Genomic DNA, 27,964 nt, shown 5'->3' on the forward strand with positions numbered 1-27,964 from the left:
ACAGAAAGACATCAACACTGTTTACCGAAAACAAGTACTTGAGAGTACAAACACCAAGTTGCAGTTGAGGTCCAAACTTCAGCTGGTGCCCCAGTGAGAAACAAAAATTTGATCTGCGCATCATTCTTGCATTCACAGAACAAATTTACCAAGTTGCCTTCACATAGGCAAGTCAATAACAAACAGGTAAACAAATGATTCGTAGTCAGATGAAGGCTGAAACTTTCTCAGAGAGCTCATAGAGTCAGTCTCTAGCTGGTAATAATAATAACTGATAAAAGTTATAAGGCCATCCAGCCATACGGAAGGTTACAAGAGAGTTGAACTGGTGCAGCTCACAAAGGTATTTCCTCTGTTTGAATCACAACTTCATCCACAGAATCAGATTGTTGCAACTCTATGTTAAGGGCAGTAGTGACCCTTTGCTTTAAATCCCCATGTTGATCAGCCTCTATCGGGTTTAGTGATTGATCAAAGCTTGATAGAGTTTGGGTTCTTCTTGATACCATTAATCTCAACGAGAGCCGAGTATTTCTCAATTCTTGATTTTTGGTATGTAGTTTTCAATCGAATTGGTTGCTAAGCAATTTTGGGTGTGATTTTTATTTTTTCTAGGTTTGCTTATTTGAAGATATTTGAGACTTGGATTTGTATGTATTTGATTTAGAGGAATTGCATACTGTGAGGAGAATAAGGTCGACAAGTTCTGCGGCAAGGTCAGTCCGTTTTGCTGCTGGAATTTTGAGATATTTTTCAATGTCATTTAAGGGTGTTGAATCTCTGTGCATATCATAATCAGCTAGAATTGCTTTTTCTTCTTCTTTCAAATGAATTTGTTTTTTTTGCATTCAGTCATTTTCAGAGACAGGTTTTTCTTTTGTTTGTTTTTAGTTGCATATGGTTTTGTGCAATTTGTCCTTAGTTTCTTAGAGTATTCTTCATGTTCTTTGATTCTGGATCTGTTTGTTAAGCATTAATAGTTGTTTCTTCCATGTTTGGCTTATGGATTTGCTTCTGACAACTGTTATATATATATATGTGTGTGTGTGTGTGTGTATTGCCCTTAACATAGTGTGTCTTAAATGTACTGTTAGAGGGATGTTGATCGTAGTGTTCACGAAGATGTGCACAGCAACTACTGCATAACAAAATATTGCTTTGTTGGATATAAAGTCCTTTCAATAGGTTTGTTCTGCTTTAAGTTGTCAAGAACTAAGTGAAGCAGGTAATTTTCTCTTCTATAGTTTCAATAATCATGTAAAATAGATGGCAACCAAGAATTCTTCCTTCATAAGTGATGCATTGGTTTCTGGCATTATTGATCAACTGAATTCGCTACATGATAAGTTGCTGTTTTTGTTATGTGTTTTTTTTTTCCTGCTTTTTAGGCAATTACCTGACCATCTCATTTTAAGAGCTTAAAAGCTTTTTATGCACACTCATTGCTTGGAGAATGATATGGTTTTTGCTGCTGTTACTTTCTTAAAAAATCAGCAACTTCCTATGCTTAAAGATGCTTTAAAAAATATGGCAAAATAATACTATTTCTCCCTCCGACTCAAAATAAATCTGTCGTAAATTTAATTATTGTTTTCATTGCCTTTTTTCAGATCTTTATTTAAAAAGAAAAAGGCTTCTGTTTTTTGCTGCTGTCACTTTGTTCTAAGTTTTGAAGCATCTCAGTTTCCTATTTTTAATCAGTTATGCATCCTTTATTATTTCTTACTCAATTTTGATATAAAGTTTGTGTCTTTATGCGTCTTGAGTTACTATAGTGATGAAGTAGCTAGCTTTAAGCTTAATTTCAGAATTTCATTTTTGTTATGTGTAGCCTTTTCAGTTCCTATCCAAACAGGAGGAAAGCTCATTTTTCTATTATTGCTACTTTGTTAGTTGTTTTCCCATCTGAATATCTTATATCTAAATTGTAAATACTATATGATTTATTTTACACATTTGATATAAAATTACATGATTAGAGTCTTTAGTTTGATTCAACATTTCAAATTTTGATGATAGTTCTGGAATGGAAAGCACAAGAGGAAAAATTTAATCCCAATGTTTCGAAATTTTTATTATTTGACTTTTATTCTTCTTTTGTCTAAGTTTCAATTTTTTTGTTTATTTTGTTTATAGATTTGTTCCATATTTGAATGACTATAGCTGATTGGTTTAGCTATATATGTATACACAATCAACAGTTTGCTTTATTGAAGATGTATTTCTATGGCTATCTTTTGTTTCAATCAAGATGTGTGTGCATGAGTGTGTGTTCAGACCATCTCTGAAACTTCATTTGTATCCATGATCCCTTTTCATATATTTTATCAAACTCTGGGTTTCATATCTTTTGTGGCCTATTACCTTGGTAGAAAGACAGCAGATGTTGCCAAGTAAATTTGCATGTTCCTTACTTAGCCTGATGTTATTGTGCTTTTGTCAATCTCAATTTGAGCTGAGGTTTGACGGCATTTATAAAGACTTACTTAGCTGTACGCTCTAGTGTTTATCTATGCTTATTTATTTTATAACTAACTACTCTTGAAAGATATGAATTCATTGTGAAGTGACCAATGTGTGTAGAAGCTATTCCGGCTTCCAGAAATGAGTTGAATGTCATGATACTTGTAGCACATTGTGTGGAGAGAGAACATAAAGACATCTGATTTGTGTGTTGGGGCTCTTTAATGTTTTCTTGAATATCCGTTCCAAAATAAAGCCACATCAGTTCTACACTAAATAATGTTTGTACTTGGGGACCCTAAGTACAAAAATCCCCCAAGTACGAAGATTTTTGTTTGGGAATTAAATACTACACACTAGATGTGTTGGTGCATTACAAGAATGTCTGGAGGAAATTTAGTTGGTCATTCATACAGCCACATCCCTAAGTTCGAAGATTTTTGTTTGGGAAATAAATACTACACATTGGATGTGTTGGTATATTGAAAGAATATCTTCAGTAAATTTAGTTGGCCATTCTATACAGCCACATCAATTTCACTAAAATTTACCAAACGAACCATTTTATGATCACAGCATTTTTTAAAACACAGTTTACAAAACACTGCTGAGTTATTTCATCACTTGATATATTTCGCAGGTGATTATTCTCACATCAATACCAAACTGGGCCTAGAACAAGGAAGAAGAAAGAATATTCACCCAATCTATTTGAATGCTGCGAACCATCTCTATCTCCCGGGCTCCTCTGAGGTCCCTCTTCCAAAACCGAGCTCATCATTGTTCAATCCCAAACCAAACCGCATCACCACCGTCCGCCTCTTCCAGTTTGATCTCCTATTCTCTTTACTCGACGTCAGCAAAGCAGGAGAAGGAGGACAGAAATGAGGTCGTTTCGCTTTTCAACAGAGACCCAGCTGCCCCTCCGAGGCTCTTTGTGGTCCAGCCCCGGCTTCGTCCCGATTCTATCTTGCACGCTAAGCTCAACGAAGCTCTCAGCCTCGCCAACTCTCTTGAAGAACAGCGAAATGGTTGCTTCGAAAACAATTTGTGCGATAAGGAAACACCACCGCACGTTGTTGTTCAAAACCCAATAGTGAGGCACCAAACTCGTGCAGATACATATTTTGGAAAAGGAACTTTGGAAGCTGTTAAGTGTTATCTGAATGCTGCAGAAGAAAAGGAAAGACTTTTTTTTTTTTTCTTTACTTCTTTTTTATTTTTTTTTTCTCTTCGGTTTTAATCCACATCGTTATGGAATGTTAATGTGCATTTCGAATTCAACAGGATCAAGTGGATGCTGTTTTTGTGAATACAACTCTGTCTGGAATTCAGCAGAGGAACTTGGAGGCAAGTAGTGCTGCTTATTCAACTTTGTTCCTTTGTTTGGTGGATGGAGATATTGATTTTTAGTAGTGCTGTTTTGAATGGCAGAGAGTGTTGGGCAAACCAGTCTTGGACCGTGTGGGTCTTATAATAGAGATTTTCAATGCTCATGCTTGCACAAAGGAGGGAAAGCTTCAGGTATAATTGCAATATTTGGTTGAGTTAGTATGTTAGTGGGACTTTTGAATGACCTTTGTATGGCCATTGGCCCTTTTTTCCAGGCCGGGTTAGCAGCACTAATGTATAAGAAAACAAGACTTATACGAACGCGTGGTCCAAGTAGACGCTTAGGTTTTGGAATGGGTGGAGAAGCCGAAGTTGTTAGCGCCCGAGGGTATTGTATTCTTTAACTTGGAAAAATAAATAGACTAAACATTTACCTAAGTTTGTGGCACATATAACACTAAGAAATGATTTGCTATTTCAGGAGAGGAAATGCTGGAGCTGGATTCATTAGTGGGGCAGGAGAAACTGAACTTCAACTTCAACGACGAAGGTTCATTTCCTGATACTGATATCTTATGTTATCTCTATGCTGGACACTTTGGTTTTTATGTTCCCTTGACTGCAAGTGGCTCTTTCTTAGCTTATGAAGTCAAAGAAATCATTATTTTTTTCATAAGGTCAGATGTTTGACAAGTTTCTGCTAAAATATCATTGGATAGTTTACACCAATCTAAATGGCATTTTGCACTAATCAGCCACTTAAAGTCCTGATGATGAAAATTATTCTCTCATTTTTTGTTGGTTTTCTTTTTCTTTTCTCGATTGAAGTTCATAGTTTAGTAAATTATTGAAAACTAGTAGGAGTAAAGTGTCAATGACTACTATTTAGACATCTTGAAGGCATTTCCTTGCATAATTGCATCCACTTAATATCACTATCATCTCAGAATTATAGAAAGGAGTAGTCGGCTACAGAAAATTCAGATGTCTGACAAGTTCCGTGCTAAAATATCATTGGATAGTTTACACCAATTTAAATGGCATTTTGCATGTCTCAGCCATTTAATATCCTGATGATGAAAATTCTTCTCTTTTTCTGTGGTTGTTTGTTTTCTTTTGCAGTTCTTTTTCTTTTCTCGGTTGAAGTTCATAGTTGAGTACATTATTGAAAACCAGATCTTAGAAGTGAAGTGTCAATGACTACTATTTAGACATCTTTAAGGCATATATCCCTTGCATACTTACTTGATATCACTATCGTCTCAGAATTTTAGAAAGGAGGAGTAGGCTGCTACAACAAATTAAGGATGTTCGTCGTACTCGAGCTGTGCAACGTGCTTCTCGCAAGAGGCATGGAAGCTCTGGTCAAGGCTTAGCTACTGTTGCTGTTGTGGGGTATACAAATGCTGTACGTGGTCTAACTTGGTTTTATTTTTTTCTTTTCTTGTTGCTATTACACAAGTGTCCCAACATATTTCACTTCTTGTGACAGGGGAAATCTACATTGGTGAGTGCCCTCTCACATAGTGATCTCTACAGTGATTCTCGGTAAAATATTTAACTTAATAAAGTACTCTTTTATAGATAATTATTTGGTTATCTGAGCCTTGATGTTCACTTTTAATATCTTATTGCTCATGTATTGTATTTTTTCAGATTGTTTGCAACAGTTGACCCTAGATTGAGTAGTGTACTTCTTCCTTCAGGGTAATATGGTTGAAACTTGAAACTGACAACTATTTCTAGTGCTAATGTATATTGACATTTTAGTGATGAGTTTTTATTGGATGACTTTCTAGAGCTTCTTTCCCACTTATTCTGAGTTTCTAATGTTCAGGAGGAAAGTGCTTGTTAGCGATACGGTAGGATTTATTTCAGATTTGCCAGTGCAGGTATGTAGAAACCATGTTCTCTGCTTTCCCTCATTTACTCTATCTTATCTTTAATCCTCTTCATTACTACTGTAAAACCTGCTTGTGCAGTTAGTGGAAGCTTTTCATGCGACTTTAGAAGAAGTTGTGGAGGCTGATCTGCTTGTGGTATGATCAGTTACTTTTCCTTTATTTCAGGGCTTATGCATTTACATTTTAATGAGATCTTATGACAACACATTAAGATGCAATAAATGAAGTCAATCTTTTGACATATCTCTGAGATTCTGTTTTGATATCGTCCATCATATGATATGAATTGACAATGAAATACATAGAACACAGCATGGAGATGAAATATTCACTAATAGTCGATGTGGTACACATGCCATGTCTAATGGTCGTAGCTTTATCCTTGCAGCATGTGTTGGATTGTACTGCTCCTAATCTTGAGGAGCACCGATCAACGGTGTTACATGTTCTTGAGCAAATCGGCGTATCCAAAGAGAAGCTTGAGAATATGATTGAAGTTTGGAATAAGGTATCGGTACTGTTCCCAGTTGTACACTTTCCAAAACATAATGAAACTAAAAAAACTGATGCAATTGTATCTTTTTCAATTCTGCAGATTGACAGTGAGGGAGAGGATATGGGAGTGGATTTTAATGAATCTCTTGATGATGGTGAAGATGGTGAGGTGAGCAGCCTCTCAGGAGAAGATGATGATGTGGAGTCTGAGCTGTCAACAGGAGCAGCAAACTGTAGGGCTGATGATCCTTTGTCTGAGCTGTCAGCAGAGAATCCCGAAGCCATGGATGACCAAGAACTCGATTCAGAAGATAACCAAGATCATTGGGGTGAAGAAGGTGGTTTCAGCATGGGCCCTAAGACTCTGAATGACCAACAAAGTGAGTACCCTAAGGACTGGGCAGTGGAAAAGCAATTGCAATCACGAGCTCCATCTGGTCCACATGTTAGAACTTCTGCCATAACTGGAGTCGGCTTGCAAGAGTTGTTAGAGCTCATTGATGAGAAACTGAAGGTCCCAAATGTTCTGGAAAAGGGTGTATTTGATCGAAAATGGAGGCCCTCTCGTACAGAGGAGGCGGGTGTAGCAGTTGAACAATGATAAATGCATGTGAAGATGTTTGTTCAATTATGCTATCTCTGAAGAAAGACAGGCTTCGGATTGGAAGGCCCTATTGACAGGGTAACCGACAACTATAGAGCAATTCTTCAGGAAGCAATGGTGGCTCATGGGAGAATAAATGTCAAGAAAGGACTCTGAAGATATTCTAGCATCGAAGTTTCTTGCAAGTACATTAGTTTGAACATTTCTTCAAGCCTTAGCCTTTGGGCGGTTACTTCTGGTGCCCTTTGTGTGCTTTCTGTACCTAGTAGAAAATAAAAGCAATTTTGGGTGAAGAAATCTGGAATGTCTCGGTTTACATTTTTTGTTTTTGTTTTTTTGTTTTGTGTGTGTGTGTGAGATAGGTGGATAGGCAAGGAGGAGCTCCTTCCTATCCTCTTATAATAAGAAAAAGAAAATAAATTACAAAGGGGAATTAAGCCAAAATCTCTCAAAAGAACAAAATTAGACAAACATGGAACTAGCCACAAAGTTTCTTACTATTAATTTTTCTTTTTAAGTTGCAAATATCAGTAGCCCAAAACCTCGTGCAAATCCACCATGAAAGCCGCCGGATATATTAACTAGGGCTGGCAAATCCAACCGATCCAAACCAGCCAACCGAGTCCGTCCCGAACCAAGGGGTTCGGTTACCATCCATATCGGTTACCGAAATTGTAGTACGGTTATACCGTACCGATATACTGTAATTGGTACGGTATTGGTATTGAATATTAACAAAATACGGTATACCATACCGTACCAGATATTTAATATAATATTTAATTATTTAAAATATTTATTATATAATCAATCATAGCCGTTGATTTTCTTCTGTTTTATTCCATATTAACTAACAACCGTTAGATTAAAACTTTCCAAACCCTAATCCCTAATCCCTCAGTCCTTCTCTCAGTCTCTGGAGTCTGGACGACTCACCTCGTCTCTCACTCTCTCTCTCTCGAACCCGATCGAGATCTGACCTGAGCCTCTGCCTCTCAAACTCTTGGTCCAAATCGGAAAACCCTAATCCCTAATCCCTCAGTGGCTCAGTCCATCTCTCGACCACTCCCTCAGTCTCTCTCTCTCTCGAACCCGATCGAGATCTGACCTGAGCCTCTCAAACTCTTGGTCCAAACCGGCAAACCCTAATCCCTAATCCCTCAGTGGCTCAGTCCATCTCTCGACCACTCCCTCAGTCTCTCTCTCTCTCGAACTCGAGCGAGGTTCTTGTTTGGCTCCAATTTTGCTGCAGCTGGTCAACAGTCTCTTTTCTTGCGCGGGCGTGCCAGCACCGTTCGGGTGCGGTCGTCGGGGGTGTCCCTTGACCTGACTTCTATCAAGCGATTGTAGACGAGGAGAGCACCAACCTCGTCGTGGGATTCTTTGTGCCTCGTGGTGAGGACTTTGTTGAAGTTTCTTCTTGTTCACAAGTCGATACTCAATATTGCAGATTGAGCAGAGCGAAATCACCGGGAAGTATTGAGATCTTGCTAAAGCGTGACTTTAGCTTGACTGGGTTGCTAGGGCGTTACCCTTGCTTGGCTGGTTCTGTAACCGTTGTGGTCGCGGCACTACCGTCGGCTCCCGAGGAGACTAGGACCGAAGCACGTTGACAGAGGGTTTGGTGGCACTGAAAGTCGGCTTCTGAGAAGACTAGGACTAGGAGTGTGATCACCGCTAAGAGAAAGAGAAAGAGAGGGAGAGGAGTTGCTCTTAGAGAGGTTGCTCTAGAGAGAACTTAGATCATCTTAGAGATGTTGTTGTTGTGTTGTGAATGTGTGATTTAGAATGAGAAGAGAAGGTGTTTATATAGGGAAGAAAAAGAAGAATGAAATGATGAGTGGAAGAAAAATAATGAAAGTGGAATATGAAAGTGATTTGTAAAATATGAAAAAGATAGAGAAATGATGAAATGAAAGCAAGGCATGAAGGTGCAACAACATGGAAGTGATGATGATCTATTAAAGAGATTGTCTTGAAAAATATATCCAAGGAAAAGAAGAAAAGCATCTAGCTTTCTTCATGTGGGTAGGAAACATGAACATGTGAATATTGAGCTGGTTTTAGGTCAGTTTCTTCCCCCTTATTCCTTCAATTATTTCTCCAACAAGCATTCCGAATTTCACTATGACCTCTTCATAAAAAATGTTCCATTATGAGTGTAGATCACCCTGGCAAAATTTCAGAATTTTTGGTATAGTGGTTGGGCCGAAAACGCTGCTGGACCTCTTACAGGTCCAGTTTTCCAGTTTTGCTTCTGCAAAAGATTGGACTGATTGTTTGAAGGCCTTCCACTCAAAAAAAACTCTTGCACTCTTCATAAGAAATGATCCTTGGGCTGTCTAGAATGGATCTGGAAAGTTTCAGCACATTTCGATTTCATTTGGTAAGTCTGCCACCCCTCCTTCCTTGTCTAGCTCGGTTTTTTCTAGCCGAAGTAGGAAAATATGCTAAAGTTGACTTGTCATACTTCCATAGTAGGCTTTATTTAGCCTCTAAATATATATTTCGAGCTTGTCGACAATATATAGCTTGAGCCACTGACATTGGCTCAATTTCCCCAACACATGCCTTGTCAGGCCAAAATGTTTATTTTGGGTCCAAACAGTTCTGACTTCTGAGCCTCAGTTCGAAGAATCGAATCGTTCGACCCATTCGATTTCATTTCACGTCAAATCGATTCGATTCACATTAGTCGATCAATTGTTGCAGTACTGCTGGTGAGTACGAGCTCGGCGCTTCAATTGTTTTAGATTGTTCAGTTGAGGTTCGAGACTTCGATCTACCCAATTTTAGCAATTCGATCTTGGATATGTTATGTATTATCTTGAGATTTACCAATTTGTTATGGGTTTTAAACTTTTAATGGTTTTTCTTTTGTGCTTGGAGGAGCAGGAGCACCGAGGAGGTGAGGACTAAGTTTGATGTTTGACAGTTTGAAGTGACGATGAGATGAAATTTGAGTCTTTGAATACTTTGTTTTCAACTATTGTCCGCTTTGTTATTGTATGATTCATTCATTTGTGTGAACTGTAAGTGATGATATGAAGTGATGATGAGATGAACTGTAAGTGATGATATGAATTATGAAGTGATGAACTGATGATGAGATGAACTGTAAGTGATGAACTGAAGTTGATGTGAGAGAGTGAGAGATTGAGAGTTATAAGTTTTTTGATTGTTTTACATTTGCGTATGGTCTGGGCCTTTAAATTCATATAAGTTATTTGATTGTTTTTCATTTGCTTTCAGTTTTTCAGTTGTTGACAGGTTCGGGATTTAAAATTTTCATTTGGGCCGTAGCTGAAAGCTGGCCCAATCTTAAACTCGGTTGGAGGCCCAACCAACCGATACCGAGAAGTCGGTATACCGACTTTTGTGGCCGGTAGTGGTACTTCATTTTGTGTACCAATAAGTTCTGGTACGGTACGTGGTTTTGGACTTGAAGGTCCGGTACCGTACCGAACCCAGCCCTAATATTAACAGATCTGAAGGAGAAGAACGGAGATGAAGAAAACAGAGGAAAAGAAAGAAGAAACAAAAGAATCGGAGAAGGAACAATTGAGATTTTGGACTACTGATATTTGCAGCTTAAAAAGAAAAATTAATAGTAAGGGTCTCCAACAAACTACTTATTTCAAAATAAATGTAATATTTAGCTAATTTTAGGCTAATATTCTTCTTCAGCAGAATACCTAACCAAAAGTTAAATTTAACTTTCGCTAAATTCTCTAGCTATATTTAGCTAGGATGAGAGAAAATTTAACTAAAACCTAAATTTAACTTGGGATTTAGGTATTCTGCTAGAGCATAACTCAATAGCTAACTAGTTATATTTCACTTTTAGCTATGAATATAAGTATCACTGTTGGAGATGCTCTAAGAAACTTTGTGGCTGAAATCTGGAATGAAGGAGAAAGAGAGAGTGAAATACTTTTAGAGATTGCAAAACACGAGAAGGACGATGACAAAGTGTTTTTAAACTATAAATCTTTATATGGTACCTGAACTATCACAAAATGCACTTTTTGGTACCTATAAATTTTTAGGGAGTCTAGTGGTACCTGTATTATCCCACCGTTAGCCATTTTAGTACATCTGTCAATTATTCCATTAAGTATGGGTAAAATCGTAAAACACCTATTTTTTATATTTCTTTTACAAATTTTTGACTAAACTAAATTAAAATAAATTAAACTAGGTTAAAAAAAAGACCTAGAATTGAATGTAGTGAATATCTAGATTTGCCTACCATCTCCATTGATTAATCCTATTAATTGTTCGAGACAAAAGTTATCTCATTAGTTGACCCAAATTAATATATATTAAATTTTCATAAAAAAAGAAACTAAACAAAACCAAAAGTACTTAAATTAATTGCCCCAAGTATCCCGAGAATAGTGAAGAATAAATTGGGTATTATTATTTTTTTTTATGTGCCAATTTTTTTTTAATTATAGATATTCAATATATTAAATTCTATAATTTCTAAATATGAATGAAAGACTATTTTACCCTTGCTATTTTACTCACATGAGTGTCACATGACCACCACATAGACATTTTTAACGGAATAATGGACGGAGGTACTATAAGGGCTAACGGATGGATAGTACAGGTACCACTGGACATCCTGAAAATTTGTAGGTACCAAAAAGTGCATTTCGTGATAATTCGGGTACTATATGAGGATTTTACCCTATACAGATATATGTTATTTTTGTTTGTAATATACCAATACCATGCAAGTGGTTTGGTGGTTGGGGCTTTCATTTACATGTGTTGAGGTGGGTTCGAGTCTCCCCAACCTCAAAGTCTGGAGTTTATTTCGGATTTTTCCATGTCTGGTTGGCTAGGATCATTTTGAAAATTTGACTTCCATGTAGGCCCTACTTTTGTTGAGTTGGAATTTTCCATATCCGGTTGGCCAGGGTCATTTTGGGAATTTGACTTCCATGTGGGCCTCACTTTTGCTGAGTTGGAATGCCATGTCAACACCTTAACGTTTGAAATTGACGGAATCTCGACGGAGGGACCTATTGGATGAGAATATGATATTGTGGGGGTGTTTTTGATGAAATTGAAATTTGAGGGATTGAATCGATATTTGACCCATACCACAAGGTACTAAACAATATTTAGCCCTTCAAACATATATGGGCATTTGAAGGCTGCTTGTCTACATATGATGGGACCAATATTTATTGCAGCTTGCATCGAACAGATGAAGCTAGGTTATATCAAGGGTGATAATACAAAACACATATCGCCAAAGTTTTTCTACAATCAGCAACAACAGGCTCTCCTCAAGATTCAAGTGAATCAAGTAAGGTCTTAGGCAATTGTGACAAATTTGTTCACCAAATCGTTGCCTAAGATCATATTTGAGAAACATGTGAAAAACATAGGAATGCAAAGACTTTCCAAGCTCCTTGACTAATGTAAGGATCAAGGGGAGGTGTAGACATCAGGGGGAGTCTACGCACACACATGTCATCATCAAATGTAATAGGTGCGTTGTGCACTTTTCCTTCGACCAATGTGTTTTTTTTCTTTCCCACAGAGTTTTTGTTTTTATGTGGCAAGGTTTTTAGTGATGCAACAATTCATGCACCATTTCGTCTTTGACTTGGCACAAGGGGGAGTGTTAAAGGAAAAAACATATTATGTGCCTTCGTCAGTGTCAAAGTAACTGACGAAGAGGGAATTAAGGAATTAGCGATTACAGCTCAATCATCATTTACTGTCATTATTGTAATTGATATTTCCATTGTAATTCTCTCCCTATGTAAAGGGGGACTATCAAATGAAATGAGTAGACCAATTCCCATTTACTTTTACATAATACTATTATTAAGAGAGTAGAGCTTGCTCTCCAAAACTGAATTTTTTTACCAATTTAACCCTTATATATTAAAAAACTATGAAATATAATTAATCAATAGAGATAATAAAATAAATTGTAAAATAAAAAATAAAAGAATAAAAATTAAAAAATAGCAGAAAATGTGGAAGTTGTTCGATAAGCTTTCTCACTACCTTTAACTTCTCTCCACAAATATAGTGGGTGAGCCATGCTAGTATCTAAAGCTCCAAAGTTCATTCCTGTGCATTGGGATCCTCCTCCTGTAAATTGGTTAAAAGTTAATACCGATGGTTCTTTTCGTAATCCGGAAACGGCAGGCTTTGGGGGCGTTTTTAGAGACCATGAGGGATTGTTTCAGGGTGCCTTTGCACATAAGGTTGAGGTTCCGAGTGCTATTGATGCAGAGGTATTGGCAGTAATAGAGGCTTTAGGGGTTGCCTGGAGAAAGGGTTGGACTCACTTATGGCTAGAAACAGACTCATATCTTGTGGTGCATTACTTCACTAATCCTAAGTTAATTCCATGGAGATTGCGAGTGGTGTGGAATAATTGTGTATATCTCTCTCGTCTAATCCACTTCAGAGTTACTCACATTTACAGGGAAGGCAATATGGTAGCTGATGCGCTTGCTAATTATGGTGCTACAAATGTTGGTGCTAGGTGGTGGGATTCTTTACCTACCTTCATTGCTGGACATTATGGAAAAGACTTATCGTCTGCTGTCTCTTCTAGGTTTCGTTAATGTGGGTATTTAGATTTGTTTTGATTGCTTTTGCTTCATTGGTTAATTTTGTTGTTTTTTCTAGTTTTTGTATAAGAAGAGGGTTTTGTCTCTTCTCTATCTGTTACTTGTTGGGTTTTGGTTTGGTCCCCCCAACTTATGTAATTTTGCACTTTCTTTTTAATAAAATAAAAAATAGGGGGATGGGGGGTGGGTTCCCAGAGTGTGGCAGACCCTTCTCCTTTGGGACAGAGTGTGGCAGACCCTTCTCCTTTGGGATTGAGGGTGGGATTTGTTCCCTACATTGTTTGCCTCCGAGGAACTAATATCGCCTAATCCCTTATTTTATTGAAAAAAAAAAAAAAAAAATTAAGAGAAGATGTTTTGTTAGCCAAAACAAAATTTTTTGACAGATTTAACCTTGAAAGATTAAAAAACTTTGAGAATAAATTAAATCACAAGGGTAAATATGACAATTACAAAATAGATTTTTATTACGAAAATTAAAAAGAAATGATCCCACAATCCCCACTTTTCTCTTCTACTATTTTCTCTCTGCAATAACTATTTCATTACATTTATTTTTTTTATTTACTTAAAAAAAATATTATAATACATGCAGAGCATGTATGAAGAAGGCTAATCTATATTGTGGAAACAAAAATAGAGCCGCCTCCTTTTCTCCTAGGGTTAGGGTTTCTGCGGTATTTCTGTGCAATCATCAACAATGACTACTGTTGATGCCATGGCTGCTCGGCTGACTTCTTCTCTTGCAATTGCTGAGGGGAGGAAGCAAGTCGATCTGCGACCTACACAGGGGAAGGGTCTGCGGCAGGCAGACGTGTTTTTGGTGGGAAAGCTTCTCACTGCTCGAAAATACAAGACTCGATCTTTTCTGGGGATGTTTCGGAATGCCTGGTGGGTATATGGATCCTTGTGTGTGGAGGAAGTGGAGGGGCAGAGGGTTCTCTTCACTCTGTCTGATGCTACAGATCAGGATCGCATCTGGAAGGGAGATCCATGGGGTTATAATCACGCTCCAATTGCCCTAGATTACTACGATGGTGTGGCTGCCATTGAATCAGTCTCCTTCACCACGTCTTCGTACTGGATCACTTTGCAAGGCATCCCCCCTGCGTTCCGTTCTGAGAGGGTGATGACTATGATCAGATTTACTCTTGGTGATTTCAAGGAAATTGACAAACAGGCCAAGAAGGTTGGAAAGCTTCGAATCAGGGTGGAGATTCCATTTAACCGGCCATTGTCCTTTCAACAATGGTATTGGGTGGACGATGAAGTCGAGTTTCTCTGCAAGTTTAGGTTTGACAAACTCTTTGGTCGATGCTCGACTTGTGGTTTGGTTATTCACGTAGGCCTCCCATGCTCGGGGCCTCCTTTGGAGGAGAATGATGAGGCAGAACGTACGGTCCTGGGTGCATCACAGGCGACTAACTCTGTTGCACCGGAGATGCAGCTTGTTGGGAGCAATATTTCGACCTCGGGTTCGGCTTCGGCTAGCACAATGAATGCAGGAGTTCGGGCTAGGGTTTCTATGGGAGGCAAGGACATTGTTTTCTGTATTGTGCTTCCCAACCAAATGCAGGAGCGACTGCTCCACAATCCGGCAATGCTGATGCACCGACCTCGGCGTCAAGCTCAGATACCAGAAATGCCTGAGATGATGGCTATACCTGACATCATCACAGGAAAGAAGAGACAGAGGGAGGATGATACAATCACCATCTCTCCTAAGAAGCTCAAACTGAGCCTAGCCGTTGGAAAAAGAAATTTGAATTTGGAACCAGAACATCTAGGTTTGGTACCGGTGCTGCAAACTGAGGAACAACCCCTCCAGGTGAACAGGAAGAGGGGGAGACCTGCAGGTAGTAAGAATAAATTACCCTATGGGGAAAAGAAGAAAGCAAAGCAGGGTGACTAGACTAGGGCAATAAAGAAAAAGCTTCTCCCCAAGGTTGACAAGGCAGGTGTCAGATCAGGCTCCAAACCGAAAGGGAAGGAGCTAGCTCTTTTTCTAATTGCAATTTTATTTTCTTCAAGTCTATGTGAAGGTGGTGGAGCTTCTATATGTCTTCTATGACGTTTCTAATCAGTGTTTGTACCACAATTGCGTGCCTGGCAAGCAAGGGTTAGTTGAATATTTCTTCCGTAGAAGGCGAGGTTTGATCACGTTTGTATAGGCTTGCAAATTTGCGAGCGCATCAGAGACTTTAGTAGTTTGCTATAGCTTGGATAGGGTAGTCATTTTGTCTTTTTTTGGCTTTCTTATGTAAGCTTTGTAGACTATAGCTATTTGGCTGTTGATCTATTGATATTCAACTTCTATTCAAAAAAAAAAAAAGGCTAATCTATACTATTATTAAGAGAAGAGGCTTTGTTAGCCAAAGTGGGTGTGAAAAGACAATAAAACCCTTATACCTTATATTAATTTTAAATAATTTTTAATAATTGAGTGGTAGTATGGTAAATAGCAAAATTAAAAATCACATAAAAAATAAAATAAATAATTTTCAAATATTTAACTACCCATGTCTGCAATAACCACCCACAATTCAAATAACTTCCCACTTTCTTTTTTCTCAAATAACTTTTATTTTTTTCTCAATATAATAATTATAAAATTTTTACACATGCAGAGCATGTGAGCAGAAAACTAGTTTATTATTAAGAGAAGAGGATTTGTTAGCCAAAGCTGATTTTTTTACCTTTTCAACCCTCAAAGATTAAAAATATCATGGATAACATTTTATTCATCAGGGATAAAAGTGTCAAAACATAATAAACAAAATAAAAAAATTAATTGAAAAAATTTCTTAAAACTATCCACTCATATAAAGCATAACTACCCCCTACTCCCACACCCATGGGGCGTAGGCAATTTCTAGTATTAATCAGGACGTGTTTCTAACACACGCCATGTCTGCAAAAATTAGGCTGTGCGCCAAAAATTTGGCTTTTTTAAAAGGGTTTTTTGCACCAACAGTGTCTGAAGACTTGGGGGACTGAAAATATGATACCCGAACTTACAAAGTTATCAAAGTAATACCCAGACTCAATTTTTCGTATCAACGTGGTACCTACGGTCGATTTCCGTCACGTCGCCGTCAATCTTGACCACGTGTAACGCACGTGAGTCGCAAAATGAGGGCAAAAAGGACTTTTTCACTCCATAAAAAAAACAAAAATGATAATAATAATAATAATAACAAAAACAAAAGAAATTTTGGGTTCAAGAACCATTCTTGTTCATCTTCTTAAACCCAGCTGATGCCATCTTTCTCGACATACAATTACATGGAGTTTCGACTTCTGCCATTTGACTCAGACTACTCGCCTCCAAAAGCTTATGCTATCTTTCTCTCTCTAGAGCTCCCCCATCAATTGATACGAACTTAAACAACAACAAAAAAAGAAAATTTGATCAACAGTACAAACTCAAACAACAAAAACAAGTAAATTTGATCAACAGATCTGCTATAATTCCATTAAAGGCTGCCATATCAGCAGATTCTAGATTCCCCATCAAGAGGATGATGAATAAGAGAGAGGTAAAAGTCCTTCGCTCTTCTGGAAATTCCCAGCGACGGCGTTCAAACGGCGTCGCTTTAAATTTCTGGGTCCGAGGGTGATGGGTGATGGACGATGTGAAGTCGTCATTGTCATCAATTGCAATGGCAAGCAGCAGAGATAGAGTGCTGCGAGATCGAGAGCTTCTCATTCCCGTCGCTGACTCTGGCGATGAAGACCTTTCTTCCAAGCCCTCTTCGTCTTCTTCGTCCTCTCACCACCTCACTGGCCGCGAGGTATTGTATTGCTCTCTCTCTCTCTCTCTCTCTCTCTCTCTCTCTATTTTGGATTAGGGTTCTTTGATTGCTTTCTCTTCTGTTTGGTTTTGCTGGAAAAATGTGTGGGAAAATTATAGGGGAAGCTAAAGTCTCTTGCTTTAATTGCAAATTTGAGTTTGTAGATTTGTGGGTTGATATTTGTTAGTACGATTGTAGCTTCTTGTTTGATTTTAAGAACCAGATTTATACATATGGGCCTATAAATTGCTTTGAATTTTCATGAGTTTGATTCAATCCATATGCTCCAGCTAGATTCCAAAGAAGCTCAGATAATTGATTCGACTGGATTTTAGTTTTATGCCTGTGTTTTAGTCTGATTAAGGTGTTTTGCCTGCAGAGAATCATGATAAGAACTTGAATTTTTTTGGTTATTGTATAGAGGGACGATAAGAATGTTGTAGTATTTAGTTTGATCCTTGTTGGATAGTTTAATGAATTGAGGGCAAATCGGACTTTTTGGCCTCATTTAATGAGTCACGTGCGTGCCACATGCTGAAATTGACGGAGACGTGACAGAAGTTGACAGCAGGTACGTTGAAGATACGAAAAAATAAGTCTGGGTATCACTTTGATAACTTTGTAAGTTCGGGTATCATATTGTCAGTCCCTCAAGTTTCCAGACAATATTGGTGCAAAAAACCCTTTTCAAAATTCTCTCCAATAACGAAAAAGCCCAATCTCAAAAAGTTCAAATTTTACGATCGTCAAACCTCTCGATCTCCAACTGAGAATGCTCCATGCCTTCACCTCCAAGCTTCCCTCCCTCTCTCTCTCTCTCTCTCTCTCTCTCTCTCTCTCAAGTTGCTTTCCCTCCGTCAGATATCTTAGTCGGAGGCCGTCGCAAGGACCGTTTCTAGTGATTTTGGTTAATGACAGCGGCGACGGTGTGGCGAAGATAAAGAAGAACGTAAGATCGATTTCCGGGTCTTCGTTCGGCTTGGGTCAATTACGTCATTGAAGGTATTCCTTTGTCGAATCTCAATCTCTCCAAGTTTATAATGCGAGTAGTTTTAGACCTTTCCCTTTTTGTACTTGGATTAGGGTTTGATTTTGTGATGGTGCGAGAGTTGGGAAATTTGATTTCAGTTTGGATTCAATTCAGTTACTTCGATTGATGAATATGATTGTGTCTATCTCATTTGGATCAGGAAATATGAGGTCTGACTGGTATTGTTGAATTTGATTATTTCTGTTTAGCTTGTTCTTTCATAGTGAACAATTATATGGTTTCTCTTGGTTGTACAGTCAATGATTTTTGTAGGAGGACTCGTATAGTGTTGGTGCTCATCATAGAACCTCATTCATATAGTTAAACTTCACATGACAACTTCACAGTAGTTCTAAACTCACCTTTCGCATCATGTTGGGAATTTGATTTGCAGGAACCTTGGTTGATTGGCTTAATGGGAATACTAAGGCATTTTTCGGTAATAGCCATTATCTCCAGGAAGAATCTTGGATTCCAAATGCTTTTGTTCCTTATGGCCTGTAAGTCCTGTTTATCTTCAAACACTTTTTCTTTGTTTCCCACTTGATATAGTAAGTTTTGGCATTGCATAAATCCTGCAAGTTGTTGTATAATGAATGATAATATAGAGGAATCTCTTTCATTCTGAGCTTTAATTATCTACTGATTTAGGAAATACCTACGAAACATCTACTTTTAGTCTTCAAGACTATCACTGTAGAAAAAGTAATGTATTCACTGTTTCTTTTCCGGGTTCTGAAAGTATTTTATTCTTTATCAGTGGATTGATGTTTAGTAGCATTAGGTAGGTATGCAAAAGATTTCATGGTCCTTGTACCTTTGTACAGGCTCTTGTAATTTCCTTATTAGTTAAGAGCCTTGATGAGTAAATTGATTGTGCCATATTGTCTTTAGTTTCTTCAGCCATTAATTTGCAGTCTCTGTATTGTGATCATTTAATTTGAGGAGGTCAATGCAGATAGATGTTCATGTTTTTTTTTTGGCTTTTTGATTATTTCAGGTACTTCTTGAATGTCATCTTAAATATACTGAACAAGGTCTACAATTATTTACCATAATTATAGTAAGTTTTATTTCGGCTTCCTTTTACAGTTTTTCTGTCTTGAAAAGTGAAACAAGTTGCAGCATGTGGAGGAGTTTCTGGGTTGTAAACATTTTACTCAAAATCTGATCAATGGTTTTATGGTAAATGAGTCATACAGGGACTTGTCTTATAACAATCTTAGTGGACCAATACCCAAATTCCCAGCCAGAACTTTCAAGTATGCTCTCTCTCTGTCTCTCTCTCTCTCTCTCCTGCTCTCTCTTTCTTTGTGTGGTCATTGTTGTATTGTTCTTTCTGATTTTCTCTGTTTTGTTGGTATATTAGTGTTGTATGCTCTCTCTCTTTTGCTACTGTGATTTATTCAATATCCATGTATTTGCCAAAAGATTTTGTTAGTAGTTAGGCATATCTCAACTCCCATAAGCTTTGCTGTACTTGTGATAATCTGCTAGGTAGAACTTTACACAGTAGTGTTTTGGTGTGATATACATGGCCAGGTTTTAAACCAAATATGCTTTTCTTGTGATTTGGGTTTGCTGTACTAAGCCAAATTACCTGTAGGACAATTATGACTCTCATTCCTGCAATTTTGGTACTTGCTCAAATAGAAAAGAATAGGAAAAAATGTGCCTGCGTTTTGTTACTGCTACATCCCTATAATATACTAGAGATTATAGGACAATTCTTATACTAGAGATTCTGTTATCTGCATCGTTCTGTTCTTTGATCTTTGTGCAGCCTGTGTGTAATATTATTCTAGCATGTTGTTTATTACGAGACCAAAATTAGACGATGTTTTTTTGTGTTTATGGAAGCACAGTGGCTGGCCCGTTAACTTCATCAAGTTACTTTAATATATGTCGCTATTCGAGGTAAATAATGTTTTTCAGTTGCATAACTGTGGCTCATGTCAGTTGCTTTATCCTTTAGACTCTGAGTGCATCTTGTATTAGCCTGATTAGTTCAAATGTGCTTGCTACTGTGCTAGGCTTTTGTTGTCCTTATTGGTTGAGATTTTTACCTAAACTCAAGTCAACAAGAATTTGATAGATTTAGTTCATGCTTGAATTGCTAAATTGGAGGTTATAAAAAGTATTGATCAGATATGGACTAATTGTGATACGTTCGCCGTTTTGGACTTTGAAAGTCTCGTAATGTTTTGAAACTTTTCAGTTCAGACATGGGCCTCGGTTTTACAATTGTACCGTGATAATTGAACATGGTGAAGATGCAACAGTTGTTAACTTATCTGAAGATGATCAAGGCCTGGTAGCGGGGCAGTTTGTGGCTTTCTACCGGGGAAGAACCTGCTTACTTGCTTAGCCTCTCAACTAATTTTGGAGTGTGATGATCAAGGTTTTCCTGTATGTACAAAAGCTCTTGAAAATGCTAGGAATGCGGTTCACGTATTCAATATAATGTGAAAATGCAGTTCATGAAAATGCTACATTTGAAATTTTGACTAATTTAAGTTTGTCAATATAATGGATAATTTTATAAAATGCTCATTTTCTTTTGTCTACTTTACAATTTTGGTTGCTTAAGTTAATGTCCTGTGAAATGTAAAGACAAAGTTTGGGAAATAGCTCATTGAAATAGAGAAAATATCCAGGAAAAAGACCAAATTTGGGTGTGCAAATATTCTTCATGAGCCATTTTACGGCGTGCATTTATGTCCATCCACGGCGTGCAAAAGTGTTAATTTACAGCGTGCATTTTGCTAGTTTCCAGCGTGCACTGGTGTACATTTACGGCGTGCATTTGTGAAAAATTAAACTCTAAGGGCGCCCCACGGTACGCCGTAAACGCTGTAAAGTCATTTTCGGCGTTTTTTGAGCATTGTAAATGACCTATTTTCTTGCAGTGAACCATGCTAAAATTGGAATTGTAACAAAGAAGTTATAAGAGTTTAAAGTGAGTCGCAGTTTTGTAACTTTTCTGAAAAAATATAATATTATAAATAGCAGTTTTCATTTTTGGAAATAGCCATTTTTGGAACGTTCCAGAAATGGAAAGTCGACCCTAAACCCTGAAATTTTTCCTCTTGATGCCGAAAATTTGCGGCGTCACCGTTGTCTCGTCTGGCCACCTATGGCCATGACATTGGTACCAATCTCTTCTTCTTGAAATAACCTTTCCAACCACATATGTCTTACACCCTCTTATTCACCGTACACAACGAATCGAAAGTGAAAAGTTTCAGCTCTTTTCCGGCATCTTTTCCAAATGTCAGCCAAATTACAAACCTGCCAAGTTTCACATCTCAATTCAACTCGAGGAAGACGAATTTCGGATTTGAAGATTTCCGGCCACCGGAGCTTTTGAGGTAAATTATGGTTTCCTCATTTGGAATTTGACTTCGTGATAGTTAAGAAAGTTTCTGTGCTTGTTGCATGTGATGATTCTTTTAGCATAGGTCTTGCAACCCCAATTGAAGTTCGGTTGGCGGCGCGTGGGGCCCATGTGCAGCCACTTGTGGCAGTGCGTAGGGGCAACCTGTTCCGGCCCTCTGTTTTAGCTCGTCAGGTAGAGCCCAGAGTTAGGAACATATTGGTATAACTTTTGTTACGATTGTAGAAAGTTTGGTAACGATTGGAATTTCGGTAGTTGAGAGTTTTTGGGGTTTGATTTGTGTCTATCCGACCGTTGGATCAACGCCATTTTTTGTTATGATGTTAAAATCATTGAGTTGATGAAACCCTAGGAGTTTGAACCAATTCCGATGTGATTTCAGATTTTTAGGGTTTCTGATGAATTATTAAAGAGGGTTTCGGGGTTTCGTCTTAACTTCAAATTTAATTTTGATCCTTTGATTGGTCGTTTGTGAATTACCATTTTTACAGGACGTCGAGTAGAGCCCTGAGCGAGGAGGAATTTAACTAACGGTTTAATTAGTTGTTTCACTGAAGTGGACATTTGCTTTTAAATTATTATGCATGCAATATTATTTTCTAAATATTATTTTATCGTACTGATTTCTATTTATCGTAAATGAAGTGTGATATTCAAGTTTTAATTTATGCTTGAATTTTTGAGATTTCATAAATTATATTCTCGATGCTTTGTGATAAGTAACGACATTGGTTAAGTTCATGTTGTTTTCCTTTCCAAAAGTTTTGTTGATCTTCGAGTTATTTGAAATTTGAGTTATAGAAAGATGATGCCATTATTTGAGTTACTTGAGATTTTCTTACGGAAAGATGATGATTTAATTTATATCTTATTAGAGTTAATGAGTTTGGATTTATGAATAAGAGGAAATTATGTTAACGCATGCATGCAGTACCTGGTCAGCAGTACCATCCAGGTAATAATCTGGTCGGCAGTACCCTCTGGGTAATAGTCTGGTCGGCAATATCCTCTAGAGAATATTCTGGTCAGCAGTATCATCCTGAATATATATCTGGTCAGTAGTACCTTCCGATGTGTCATCTGGTCGGCAGTACCATCCAAATACATGAGATGGTTAGTCAACAGTACCCTCTAACCATCGCCTCATAATATTCCAGTCGGCAGTACCCACTGATGCACATCTAGTCAGTAGTACCCTCCAGATAACATGAGATGATTAATCGACAGTACCTTCTAGCCATTGTCTCCTCGTATTTCGGTCGACAGTACCTCTGATGAGTCATCTGGCCGGTAATACCCTCCAGATGACTAGTCGGCAGTACCATCTAGTCATCGCCTTTTTTTATCATGTGATGATTTGAAATAATTTTTGAGATGCTCGTATCAGTTTACAGTTTAAAATAATTTTCTTGAACTCGTATTGCATGCTTGGTTTTTATAAGAAAGTAAAGTTGGGATATCATCAAATTTCTTTGTTTTCTTTTCTCGTGATTATTTATTTTCATTCACTTACTCTAATAGTTTTTCTAAATGCTTTCCCTTGGACTTTTTGATTTTTCGTGTCTAGTTTGCAGATTCGTTGAGATCGAGCATGTGTAGGAGTTGAGGCATAGTGTCCACCACTTCCATTCATGTTGTAGGTTACACGTTTAACCTACTTGTACCTTATTCAGTTCATTGTCTAGATTTCTTTGATTGTCAACTTTCAGTGTATTAACAATAATAATTTGAGACTTGAGATCTGAATTTAAGTTTTCTTATATATATATCTTGGGGGTAGTTGAATTATTGAGGAGAGCATGTAGGCTCTTGGAGTTATAGTTGGCAATTGTAGAAGTGTTTATTTGTTGTCACAGGTTTGGTAGCCCATTTTTAGGGGTTATTTTGCCGCAATTTTGGTAGAATTTCTCCTAATGTGGGCCCCAAATGGCCATTTTAGATTTCATAGTGAAATCTGGAGCGGGACTTGTCATTTTTATCTAAATATTGTGTGATTTATCCTTGTGTTCTCAAGTTTACATCATACATATTCCACATTCTCAAAAGAAAAAAAGAAGTTGTACAAGGATTGCTTTCATCTTGTTAACCATGTTGCTCATTGATTATCTCCCAACCGGATCGATGATCTCGGAGAAGATTGTGCCAGTCAACCCTTGGATGGATTCGTTTGCCCCACTACTTTGCTCACTAGAACAAGACCCTTCATTGTCCTTGATCAATACAATCCTATCTTGAACTGTCATTTCAATGCGATCAGTATAGTCCTCGTTGTTTTGTTGCATCTTCAATGCAAATTGAAGCTCTCTCACAACATCGTTCATTGACGGCCGATTGATCCGATTATCATCCATGCAACGCATTGCGATGGAAACAAATTTATGCAAGCATCTCACTGCAATTTTACCTTTCAAATTTGGGTCAATAATTTGATCTAGTTTCCCATTACCATGACACTTCTTGGCCCATCCAGCCAGGTCGACTCGATCATTGTCCACGGTTGTCACCGCTGGCCTTCCAGACAATACCTCGCACAAAATCACGCCAAATGAGTACACATCAGACTTCTCAGTCAAGTGTTGACTTCGATAGTATTCAGGGTCAAGATATCCGAAACTACCCTTCACCTTTGTGCTAATGTGGGTCTTGGAAAGGGTGATCATGCCATTCTTCGACAACCCAAAATCTGAAACTTTGGCTACCCAATTCTCATCCAATAGTATGTTTGTGCTCTTCACATCACGGTGAATGATGGTGCCCTTAGTACCTGTATGTAGATAGTGCAAACCTTGCGCCGCACCAATACAAATATGAAGCCGTTGTTCCCACAAAAGAGGTGGATTATCAGTGTGGTAGAGATGGTCACCAAGAGTCCCACGTGCCATGTAATCATACACCAAGATCATCTCACCTTCATCGGCACAGTATCCAATAAGAGACACTACATGGCGGTGACGAAGTCGAGAGAGCATCTCGATTTCCGTCCTAAACTCGCTGGCCCCTTGTGATGACATGGCTTTCAACCGTTTGATTGCAACATGGGTAGCCCCATCCTCAAGAAATCCTTCGTACACATGGCCAAACCCTCCAACTCCAATAATGCGAGAATCGTTGAAGTTTTGAGTGGCGGCTTTCATCTCCGGTAGTGAAAAGTAATGACACAAATGGGACGGTAAAGTCAACGTTCCCTGGCTGGAACTAGACTCCTCAACTTTCCTTCCTCGCCTGAAATCAAAAATTCCAAGAACAGAGAGAAGAAGTAGGACTCCGGAGAGTACACAAACTATGATGGGCAGCAAAGAAGTATGTGATTTACTTGCGGTTGAACTTTTGGGGATTTGCTGCGCCAGCTTTGGTGGAGGTGAATCGGGGTTGGGTCTGGCAAGACTCCCATTTGAGTCACTGAGCTTGAAGATTTCCAACCCGTTCAAGATGGCATCGTTGTAAATAGTATACCAATCTCCCTGTAGCGCTGCAAGTCCTAGAAAGAAGTTAACTTTCTTCTGGCTTCCAACCGGAGACATGAACATGCCCACAACGTAGTCTCTGTAAACTGGATTCCCATTTGCTCCACTCCATCCAATGACATCTGCAAGTGCTTGTGCAGTTTTATTGGCCATGTAGATTTGAAACGACCGATCGCCATACTTGGTAATATTAGATTCAAACTCACAGAAATGGAGTCTCACCAGGTAATAAAACTTGGGATCTAAGGGAAATACCCATGTGAGGTTATAGCTCTTGTTCATGGTTTTGTTCATCCCCATTGACCGACCTGTTCTGTAAACTGGTTTTGGGGCAGAGTATTCTGGAATTTTGACGAAGTTGAGCTCGATTGTATTGTTCACTGGTAGCACGCTGAGTTTTTTACTTATATCATCCAAATAAGTTTCATCGGCAGTTTCCCAAGTCCGGTACATTCCGGTGTCTGCATACGGCGAGATGGGGCCTCCGCCGACGTTGATTCGGTACACCATCTCCAGAGCTGTGTTGTTTCCGATCTGATATGAGCTATCACTGGTGTCGATGAGATGAGCTGAAGTAGTATAGTAAAGACCGGTGGGCATGGACACGATTTCGATTCCGTTGATGAAAGCGTACGCATCTTTGCTTGGTGTGAAGGTGATCTCGAGTCTCTGTCCTGTCTCGATGTTTACACAGAATTCTCTGACCAGCGGGGACTCGCCGGAAGCGTCGGCGGTGACGGAGGCGTTGAAGTCTTTGAGGAGAGTGAAGCCGGCGGCGGTGACGGAGAAGAGGGAGTTGGAGCGTTGGAAGTTCGGGTTGTATGTATCTGGATTGAAATGCAAGCGGATGAACTTTTGGCCGGGAGAGAGGGGAATTGTGTAAGTGAATTTGGAGCGAGAGAGCCGAGCTTTGTTGTAAGGAACGTCGCTGGCGGTGGACGACGGCGGTGCATCTATGCATTCGGATGCGTTACCTGTTGGGGTGAATTTAGAGTCCTTATCTCCTCTCCAAGATCTGAGGTCCACAGAGTGCTGTAGGCCGGAATTGCCGCAGGCCAGGGTGATATTGTCGACCGGAGTGTATGGTGGCGACTGACCGGCGACGAAGAGAGTGAGGATGTGGAGAAACAAGGAGAGGTAGAGAAGAGTGACGATTGGTTTCATTGTAGGTAGAGAAAGATGAGAGGATGAAGTTGGAGAGGGGGATCTCCGCTGCTTCTGACATGAAATCATAAGCATGATCAATGTTCTGGTCCTTGTCTAGTCCTTGGGCAAATTTCTAATCACTGATTGTATTGGGTATATATTAAGTACCAGAGCTGCTGCTGCAACAATGACTCTTTGTCTTTCATTTAGAAATTTCGAGTCCTTATTATTAAAGTGTCTATGTAATCATCAACTTCAGTGCAAATTGAAGTTATCTTTTTCTTCAGGTCTGGTCATAATCGTATAATCGTTCTATTCCACATCGGTGCACAAAGACTTATTGACTTGCAAAGTCTTTCATTAGGAAAGCACCAAAGGCAACTGTTACATCTGAAATAAATCTTGGAATTACAACTAGGACAAAAGGTATGTGTTTAGGATTATTTAACTGCTAACCCATCTTCGTATCAAAAAAACTGCTAACCCATCTGTTAGTAAATCTGGTCGCCCCAAATCCAGATGGACGAAGCCTATGCCGGGTTGAGTGAGTATCTGCTTGGATGGGGCCTATAATCCTGTTACATTAGAGGGAGGTGTTGGTCTTAATATTGCTAGAGATAGTAATGGTATTTGTATGCATGGGAGGCCGGGCTAAGTATATTGATCGTGCTTCATCAGCTGAGCATGTTTGGAAGACATACCAAATTAATTTGAATCAAAAGTGTAGGTCACTTACTACAGAGCTTGTTTCTGATTTACTGATTATATTTCTTCTGCAAGGTGTGGAATGAAAAATTACTTTCAATTTTACCTCATGATATTGTTATAAAAATTAACTCTATTCCCCTGCCTTACTTCTATCAATAAGACCGTATCGTTTGGGGACCTACTGGTCATGTAATTTCACTATTAAATCTGCTTCTCAGTTACTTATTCAACATACTGTTGCACATTCTTTGGCAGTTAATCAAGCAAACACTACTTACTAGAGATGAGATTTTTTCTAATTATTGTTGGTAAATATATTGGTCTAATTGCTATATTAATAAGAAACTAGACTCCAAACACACCATATGGGTGTGGGTAATTATGTGAGAAGTTATTTCTCATAATGTGGAGAAAATTGCTGCACATATTTTATTTTTGATTTTTGATTTTTTTTTGTTAAATTTCTTTTATTTGTGAATTGACCATTTTGTCTTTCTCAAATATTTCAGTTCAAATGTTTTTTAATATTTAAGGGATATTTTGGTAAAATTTTTCTGTTTTGGCTGACAAACTCTCTTCTCTTAATAATAGTATAGATTAAGAGATTATTTATGCAGATCAAGTAAAAAGTAGAAAGCATAATTCAAATCAAAGTAAACCAATAAAAGTTAGAAAAACCTTAAACAATATGGTCGAGTCTAGAACTTGGTTCTATGTCCTTAAGACAAAATTACCTCCTCATCGGTGCTTGAAGGTTTTAATGGCAAACGTTTCCCATTTGTGATCAGCCATGACTTCTCATTGCATAGTCATTTACATTTATTCAACTTCACACATTTTCATTATATTATTCATCCACAAATTATGGAAAATAAAATATTTAATATTAAATTTTCCAACAATTATCATATTGACAGATCTTGTCAGTTTTGTCATTTCCGATATTGAAACAATAGATCATCTTTTCTTTCATTGCTCTTATACCAGACAGGTTTGGCAAAGCAGCTTTCCTT

The 27,964-nt window shown here is 38.3% G+C and overlaps 2 protein-coding genes and 1 long non-coding RNA gene across 6 annotated transcripts; 2 read left to right on the forward strand and 1 right to left on the reverse strand.

Moving 5' to 3' along the window:
* The first annotated feature begins 23 nt into the window (after positions 1-23).
* Positions 24-7,121, forward strand: LOC133714966 (GTP-binding protein At3g49725, chloroplastic-like). The gene is made up of 13 exons (XM_062141253.1): positions 24-186; positions 3,104-3,644; positions 3,749-3,813; positions 3,898-3,987; positions 4,071-4,183; positions 4,277-4,345; positions 5,062-5,203; positions 5,288-5,343; positions 5,452-5,502; positions 5,633-5,687; positions 5,778-5,834; positions 6,088-6,207; positions 6,295-7,121. The coding sequence occupies exons 2-13, from the start codon at positions 3,179-3,181 to the stop codon at positions 6,793-6,795; spliced, it is 1,785 nt and encodes a 594-aa protein (XP_061997237.1). The 5' UTR covers positions 24-186; positions 3,104-3,178; the 3' UTR covers positions 6,796-7,121.
* A 10,804-nt stretch (positions 7,122-17,925) lies between these two features.
* On the forward strand, positions 17,926-20,777 carry LOC133717426 (uncharacterized). 4 transcript variants are annotated; one of them, XR_009849616.1, is made up of 5 exons: positions 17,926-18,208; positions 18,631-18,736; positions 19,237-19,299; positions 19,439-19,498; positions 20,455-20,777. It is a non-coding gene; the product is annotated as an uncharacterized LOC133717426 (long non-coding RNA). The 4 variants fall into 4 exon arrangements; XR_009849617.1 differs by having other exon boundaries at positions 19,431-20,777; XR_009849614.1 differs by having other exon boundaries at positions 19,439-20,777.
* A 2,850-nt stretch (positions 20,778-23,627) lies between these two features.
* On the reverse strand, positions 23,628-26,434 carry LOC133714390 (receptor-like protein kinase FERONIA). Its single transcript, XM_062140499.1, has one exon. It carries the CDS (start codon positions 26,334-26,336, stop codon positions 23,736-23,738), a length of 2,601 nt encoding a protein of 866 aa, XP_061996483.1. The 5' UTR covers positions 26,337-26,434; the 3' UTR covers positions 23,628-23,735.
* Positions 26,435-27,964: the final 1,530 nt, after the last annotated feature.

This window comes from Rosa rugosa, chromosome 6 (genome assembly GCF_958449725.1).
Source record: "Rosa rugosa chromosome 6, drRosRugo1.1, whole genome shotgun sequence".
Classification (NCBI taxonomy): Eukaryota; Viridiplantae; Streptophyta; class Magnoliopsida; order Rosales; family Rosaceae; genus Rosa; species Rosa rugosa.